Source organism: Chiloscyllium plagiosum, unplaced genomic scaffold, assembly GCF_037043375.1.
Source record: "Chiloscyllium plagiosum isolate Xiang-an unplaced genomic scaffold, Cpla_swu_hap1 HiC_scaffold_8, whole genome shotgun sequence".
Classification (NCBI taxonomy): domain Eukaryota; kingdom Metazoa; phylum Chordata; class Chondrichthyes; order Orectolobiformes; family Hemiscylliidae; genus Chiloscyllium; species Chiloscyllium plagiosum.
Window position 1 is genome coordinate 54,509,793 of NW_028270146.1, and position 8,347 is coordinate 54,518,139.

An 8,347-nucleotide genomic window follows, 5' to 3' on the forward strand; every position below is an offset into this window, starting at 1 on the left:
ATTCCAAAATAACTTGCTTGCTGAAGAATGATTGTTCAATTAGTGACGAAAACTGTGTGCATCTGGTTTTGACAAACTCAGATCAATCTGCGTAGGCAAACAAGAACTAAACTGGGTTTTAAGGATCATAATAAATATACCCATCGAATACTCAGATTTAGAATGGATTCCTTTCCACCATGACCCATCATTAACATTGAAATGGATCAAATGTCATCAAGAATGGTTTGCAATGTAAATATATAGGAATGTTAGTGTACTGGTAACGTTAATGGATTAGTATTATAGAGGTTTGGACTATTGAGCTGAAGACACAAATTCAAATCATGCCATGAGAATTGCTGGAATGTAAGTTCAAAATGTATATCTGGAGCAGGAGGCCAGAATCAATGATGGCCATGAAACTAACAGGTTGCAAAACTCATTTGATTCAATAATGCCCTTCAAAGCAAGGAACTAGCCCTGATTCTTTTACTGAGGAGTGTAGGAGAGTATCCCAGGAGCAGCACCAAGCATGCAGAGAAATTCAGAGCTAACCTTCAACACAGAGCTTTGTTCATAATAAACAATAGCAGCAGCATGTTATAGACGGAGGTAAAGGATTGCACACCCAAAGGATTAGATCATAGTTTTGCAGTGCATTCACATTCAGACATCAATGAAGTGGACAATTAAACAACTAACATCACCACCTATACAATGAGGAGCCCTACCTATCTGCACAAAAGACAAGACTATACTGGTTAAAAGCAACTTTAGCCAGAAATGCCAAGTGGCTGATTCATCTTGGCCTCATATCTAGCACCATAACTGCTGGCCTTCATTCAACTCAATTCACTAACATGATACAAAGAAACAGCTATTATACCACAAATATGGACTATGGTTAATATCCCAGCTGCAGTACAGAAGATTCATAATTCAGATGTATATCCCTATAACATTGTGACATATACAGCGTTGTGGAAAATTACCCAAATATGCCCAAATCCAATCCAAACAATTGTCACCTCATTAATCTACCCTCAACCATTTACAAAGTGATAGAAGATGGCATTGTCAATGTTTTCACCATCAACACATATTCAGCAACAACCTGGTCACACAATTAGGTTCTACCAGCGCCACTCTGATCCAGACCTTGATCCAGACTTGAGCAAAAAAGATAATTCCACAGGTGAGATGATAGAAACTGCCCATGATGTGAAGGCAGCACTTGACAAAGGGGCACTTATAATATTGAAGTTGCTGGGATTTGAGGGGAGGTGGGTGAAAGTGAGGAGGGTGGGGAAAATATTGTACTACGAGGGGACAAACCCAGTAGAACAAAACACGGCTGTGGTTATTGGAGGTTAGTCAATCTTGGCTCCAAAATACTAGGAGTCCTTCAAAGAATGCTCGAAGCACAACCATCTTCATCTATTTCATCTATGACCTCCCCTCCATCAAAAGGTCACAGGTATTTCCTATGATTTCACGATGTTCAGTACTATTCATAAGTCTACAGATAATAAAGCAGTTCTTCCCTACATGGAGCAAGATGTGGACAACATTTGACATGGTCTGATAAGTGGCCAATAATATTCATGCCACTCAACTGTTAAACAATGATCCTCTCCAACATATAACAGCAGGGCAGAAGCTGTGAAAGCTATAGCAAATAACACATCTTCGCAAAGCCTATCCAAATACAAAGCGCAAGTTAAAAACATGCTGGAGTACTCTCTGCTTCCTGATTAAGTGTGGTTCCTACAAAATTAGACAGTTTGACATCAGCCTGGACAAGGCAGCCTGTCTGATCTGCATCTTACTGATGACCAGCATTCACTCCACCACCACAAGTTCTCCGCATAGTTACATCCCATTCTGACTTGGAACTATAATTGCCATTCCTTCACCATTACAAAAAAATCCTGGAAATCTATGCCTGATTGCACTGGAGTGTAATTGACCCACAGTGTCTACAGCGGTTCCAGGAGGGTGCTTACTATCAGCTGCTTAAGGGCAATTCAGGATGGGCAGCAACAGTGGCTAAACCAGTGATCCACGCAGACCTGAAGAAGTAATTTTTTAAAAAAAGCAAAGTACTGTGGCTGCTTGAAAGTTGAAATACAAATAAAACATTCAGGAGAAACTCAAGAGGTCTAGCAGCATCTGTGGAGAGACAAACAGAGTTGACATAGAATCATATCAGACTCGTCTTACTCAAATAAACATATTCTATAAAAGAATCAACAAAATGCATCCTGGTTTACTTCAACCAAACATTTGGTATCTGTGGTGTTACCAAGTTAACCAGTATGGTCTCAAATTTCCGCTCTATAAGTTAATAGTGGAAAAGTAACGTTTAAGGAGTGGTCCTCAGTGCTGGTCTAGATCATCAAGCTTTGAGGAAGGCACTCACAGGCCTGGCCCATACACAGTTGTTGGTATCTCAGTACCTAATAAGGTTTACCGGTCGTTTTCTTGTAGTTTCTTACCCTGACAGAGGAGGCAACCGAGCGCGACACTTCCTCATAAGGCGCCACGTTCTCCCAAGTGGCGATAAAAGCGTTGGTCGGAGTGAATGAGCTTTGAGGAAAACCTCTCCTGATCTCCCGGCCGGCGCGGCCAAGGACATCCGAGGAATCGTCTTGTCTGTAATAAATCCGCCCTCGGTCATTGCTTGTGTCGATATCTGACAGGAAAGGCGCTATCACCGGGAAATCAGTGGGGAATCCGTCATCCACATATTGAGTCTCTCGGGGGAAATCCTGCGTGGAGATGATCCCATTCGTTCCTACCTGAAGATTAAGAGTTCAATTATTTACACGGAACACAGTGCAACGCCCTGCCCAGTCTTTGTTCCTAAACTTAATGGCTACAATAACATTCTTCTAAAAGTACTCTGACTCGACTTTAGCACTTTTACATACGATTGCTCTGAACTGTTTATTTTCAGGCATGTCCAAAGCTCTCCACAAATTATGTCAACACATACTTCGATATAAATATCATTTCAGATCAAATCAGATTACATTGCAGTTTGTCCTGTCTTAGCGTGGGAATGAACGCCCCGTGATTCTGTTCAATTAGCTTCTCAGCCTTTTCGAAATCTTTGCGGACTCTGGAAAGCGGGTTGTCACAGCCCAACTGGGCTCGAGTCTGGGAAGCGGTAACGGAGAATTGAGAGATAATGCGCCAGCCCGGACAATGAGCGGGGAGCGGCTCTGGCTCCTTGTACAATGCGAGTAGAAGTGGACCACATAGAACCGCAGTTCTGTTTAGCACCACTCACAAAAAAAACAATAATTAGGTTTGAAGGTACAACTTACGTAGAGGTGACTGAACTGTGTGTCATAAAAGACAAATGGCCTTTTGAGTTGGATAACTTGAGAGGTTTCATCATCGCCTTGCTGCAGGGTCAGGTCTTGTGTGTGTGGACCAAACGGGAAAAGCTCCTCTCTTTCGATTGCAGAAACCAAGCTGAGAAGCCAGTGCAGTTTGAACAGGGAAATGAAGCCCCTTCCCTGCATTTCTGGAAGCGAACAGATGTGTTCCAAAGTGGATAGGAAAGGGGAGGAGAAGCGGCTCTCTCGCTCTGATCTCCTGGTTTTATAGCTGGCTTTATGTTTAACCCCAAGAACAGCCAATAGCCCCCGGGAGAGGGCAGAGCTCCCCAACTCCGGCCCTCATTGGATTAGGCCGAAACTGATCGACAAGTCTCGCCGCACTCTCCCACATCTGGTTCCCATTAAACCGGCTCTTTCCTCGACTTTCTCATTGTGCTCATTCGTTCAAACACGCAGCACCTAAAGAAAACACCGAGGAGGTGGAGACAGACTACTATTGGAAATGTTGGAAAGTGTCAGCGCGGAGCCATTGGAAAAGTCCCGGGATATGTCCTAGAACGCGGGCCACTGGAAACAAGGATCATTCCCGTGCCCTTTGACACGTAGAAATAAAGGCAGAAAAAAAAGACTTTTCCCCAAAGGCGATCATCCCAACTTCTGAGAGGATGGAAACCTGGTGTTATCAAACTGATTGGGGCACTGACCCAAACATTGGTAACATTGCTTTGAAAATCCCAACCGGATCTGCAATTTCTCACAACTCATTTCTGTTCCAGTATACTCTATACGTCTGACCATCTGTATGCTTAGGGAAGGGGAGGGCGCAGGAAGAGGATTCTCCCGGATTCCCAAACAGTCTGTTACAAATCCCGTTGGTTTCCCAGTGGATTTCAAAGGCTCCTAGTCAGAGACAAACTAAATTGCAGTTTGACCCTGATGGGATGCCACACACCCTTTTCCTCAGATCGGCTTTTTAATGTGTTCCCCGTTGACTCTAATGAACGGGATAAAATGCTCTTGCCGGGTTGAGCTGGGAAGATGTTCTTCAGGAAGTCAGCTAATATGCCCAAAGGAAGTCCCGTTAAATTTCTTACAATCCCAGATGCGAGATGCATAGTATTCCATGTTTAGATATTGAACTAGCCACTGCTCCATTGTATTTGAATATTAGACATTAGTAAAATTGTGCAAAGGTAAGATTGAAGCTGTTTTTACCAAGTCAAAAATAAAACCCTGTAGTTGCTGGAAATCTTAAACAAACCCAGATTCGGCTGAAGAAACCGAGCAGGAGTTCTGAACACGAGTCATAGCGAACTCGAAATGTTAACTGTTTCTCTCTCCACAGATGTTGCCAGACGTTTACTAAGAAGCTGGTAACAAAATGTAAAGTTATTGAGGAGAAACAATTCCTGTCATTATCTGAAACAAATCAAAGGGCGCTTACATCAGTTAGCAGGCACTCCACCAGAAACTCTTTACAAATCCAGGTCAAACGATTGGATTGCAGTTATATTTTACGTGGAAGCTTGAAGTGAAGGGATCTCAGATTAGATTCCCTACAGTGTGGAAACATGCCCTTCGGCCCTACAAATCCATACCGACCCACCGCAGAGTAACCCACCCAGACCCATTCCCCTCCCCTATATTTGCGCCTGACTTAATGGGCAATTTAGCATGGCCAATTCACCTGACCTGCACATCTTTGGACTGTGGGAGGAAACCGGAGCACCCGGAGGAAACCCACGCAGACACGGGGAGAATGTGCAAACTCCACACAGACAGTCACCCGAGGCGGGGATGTGGTGGTGGGGGTAGGGAAAGCGCATTGAGGTCGGTGAACATCTAGTTATTTCACCGTAAATGGCGAAACACCCCCAAAAAATCCTGTACAGACAATGGTCAGCAAATCAATAAAAACACCATCTTACTGGGCTAGAAGGAGGCGGCCATTCAGCCCTGTGTGCCAGAGCAGACCGATTGAAAGTGAGAATTAAATACTCCTTTTCCCGCTTTTCCCGACAGAATGAAATCCTGTTAGATCAATGAGGGAGGTTTAAGAAGCTGTCGCCTTTGCTATTTACATGGGATTTAAATTGACGCCCATTTGGGTTGTCATTTTGCTTTGAAACTGCAGCAGTTTAATTTTCGGTCATGCCTCAGCCGCAGGAACAGCAGCTCACTACAATGGGACCCACGGTGAACTCTGCACGTCCTGAACACAGCGATATGGAGAACCTTCCTCCCGTCACTTGGTGCGCTTTGGGTCCTTTCCTCAGCCAATGGGTGATATTCGAGCTAAATAAGGGAAAAACCATCCCTTTAGCATCAGCCCATTGTTTACTCAAGGGGCTTCGTTTAAAATGGGGTATAATGCTTGTGGACAGCGTGACAAAAAGATACTTCACAAAAATGGAAGTCTTTGTTTAAATTAACGAAGGCATTCTCGTTTTAACTGCGGACCATCCAAAGTTCATCAGGATATGGTCCTGACAGTTTCACATTGAATGCGGCTGGAGTCCGCTTATATACAGGGTTTTAAAATTCGTTTCTGGGAAGTGGGCGTCGCTGGCTATGCCCAGTTCATCTTTGATTATGTGACACATGGTTTATTTGCGAAGCGAATGAAAATATAATCACGAATGTTTCGGTAAAGTCTCATTATTACCCATTTGGCGAAAACACTTTATCAGGGTCTTGCAGCATCTGCGGGGAGAGAGAATATTTCAGTCTGTCTTCAGGACGAAGAGGTGACAAAGCTCAAGTGTTAACTCGGTTTCTCTCCCCACAGCTGCTGCCGGATTTATTGTTATTTCCAGCCTTTGCCTTGGTTCTTATTTCAGATTTTCAGCATCTGCGGTGCCTTGCCTTTGATTTGAAGTCATTTCTTACAGGGGTTGTCTCTGAATGTAGGCGAAAGTGAGGACTGCAGATACTGGAGATGAGAGTCGAGAGTGTGGTGCTGGAAAAGCACAGCAGGTCAGGCAGCATTCGAAGTGCAGGAGAATCGACGTTTCAGGCAAACGCCTTTCATCGGAGCTGTATGATGGGCTTCTGCCTGAAACGTCGATTCTCCTGCAGCTCGGATGCTGCCTGACCTGCTGTGCTTTTCCAGCAACACACTTTCAACACTTGTCTTTTAATTATGTAAATCAGTAACTCTAAACACTAATGTACAAGATACACGAGACTTTCAGTGAATATGACACGGAAGATCACACCGTACTGATCGGTTGGAACTTTAAATTTAATTCTGATTATCTTTAAAATCGGACAGTTGTTTTTGTTTCTTTGCTATTGTACGGAGATCATTCATTAAACCACAGCAGGGATTGAGAGGATTGACTTCTGTCAGTATAATGAGCTAAGATCAAAAGGACACAGAAAGGATAGTCTGTTTGTTCCAACTGCGACTGGACTGGATGGAGTTCTCAGTATTTTGTCTGGAAGTGTTCAGTGTTTAATCAGGAGTCCGTGTGTCAGTGCGGGCAGTCTGAATCCATTCATATGCTATTCCGAAAGTAAATCCCAGATAAGATCTGGGTGATTAGGAAAGGCTTTGGGGAATGTCTAAGGATGTCACCGCTCTTTTTTGGACAAAACATTGGTCTTCCGATCCTCTTACCTAAATAAGGGTCCTCTTCGACAATTCCGGCAGAGGGAGACTAACAGTTCTGATGCCCACATTCTTTAAACAAAACAAGTTACTCCTCAACAAAGTTACAGAGGTCATGACCAAATGTGGAATGATTCTTTTTCCTTTCTTGTCTTGAACACCATGGGAGACTCGATAAAGCTATGTACAACGGAGACAGGAAATGACGCTGCTCTCCTAATGTTCCTCCACGGGCTATGAGAACACTGTGAAAACTTGTTCTTAAGGCTTGCTGGTGAGGGGAAAACCCTTTCAAGTTTCACAACATCCTTCCGATAGGAAGGAGACCAGAATTACACGCAATATTCCAACAGTGGCCTAACCAACGCCTGCCCTGAGAAGATAATGTGGAGCAAGGGGAGAATTAGAAAGAGAGGAGACAATTCAGATAGCTCTTATTCAGAATGGGATGAATGCTTGAGGAATAATTATAATTTGATCAGGTCTTAAAGTTTGGGGAAGACCATTGAATTCAATGGTTTTAATTCCTAATTTGTGGACCATTTGCTGGTGATGATTCCACTTTGTCTCTATCTTTACTCTTTGTTGAGTTATCATCTCTCTTTGCCTTATGTTATCCCCCCCGTCATTTAGGGGTGAATTTTAATTTTCAGGCACGTTTGAACAAACAAATCTTGGAGCTTACTAGTAATCCAACAAAGTTTCAGGGATGTGTTGGCAGTATGTCTTTCACAAATCAATGCATCCAACTTCCATATGGATCCCCGATTTCCCAATCATCTAGAGTGTGATGCCAACCTACATCAGTCTATCCTTGCCCCAATAGTTAAAGACACCTTTGCAATTGGATCTGCATTCAGGAGTCATGACCCTGCCAAGAACATCATGAAAGGATGCTCAGCCTGTAAAGGCAGCACTACATTTTTCCAATGCTTTCTTGGACACCCCACTGCAGTTTGTACATAGCTGCAGTAAGACTCTGTTCACTCCAATACAGAAAGAAGTCAACTTCAAAAGAGAAATGGGCATGACTGGATATAGCTGAAGAGATCAGGAGAATAATGCCTCACTCAAGTACAATGCCACAAGACTTGCCCAGGCTTGGAAAGATGACTGAAGTGATGCATTCAAGTACAAACCTCTTCACTCTGCCTTCACCACTTCACTCTTGGAACAATTGATACAGGAGTACTTCTCCCTCTCAGAGGTCTACCCCCCTCAAATACCCACCTGAGCCAAAACCACTGGCATTCCCTTTCATCATCTAACAATATCACATTCAACCTTCAATAACCCTCCATCAAGGATGTCCTTCCATCCTCTTCAAAAATTATGCAGTTCACATTCACAGACCTGGCCTTTCTTGTCTTTGGACGAGAGTACAGAAAATCAGTGACAGACC

The 8,347-nt window shown here is 43.5% G+C and overlaps 1 protein-coding gene across 5 annotated transcripts in view; it reads right to left on the reverse strand.

The window, feature by feature from the left end:
• nid2a (nidogen 2a (osteonidogen)) overlaps positions 1–3,877 on the reverse strand; it is a 113,913-nt gene extending 110,036 nt beyond the window's left edge. For 3 of the 5 annotated variants that reach the window (XM_087989853.1, XM_087989855.1, XM_087989852.1), the window contains exons 1-2: positions 3,315–3,877; positions 2,481–2,783 (exon numbers count right to left, since the gene is read on the reverse strand). In XM_087989853.1, the coding sequence (XP_087845979.1) occupies positions 2,481–2,783; positions 3,315–3,515 (504 nt within the window). In that variant the 5' untranslated portion in view covers positions 3,516–3,877. The remainder of the gene's footprint in view (positions 1–2,480; positions 2,784–3,314) is intronic. The other 2 variants (XM_087989856.1, XM_087989854.1) reach the window with 1 other exon arrangement.
• Between the last annotated feature and the right edge of the window lie 4,470 nt (positions 3,878–8,347).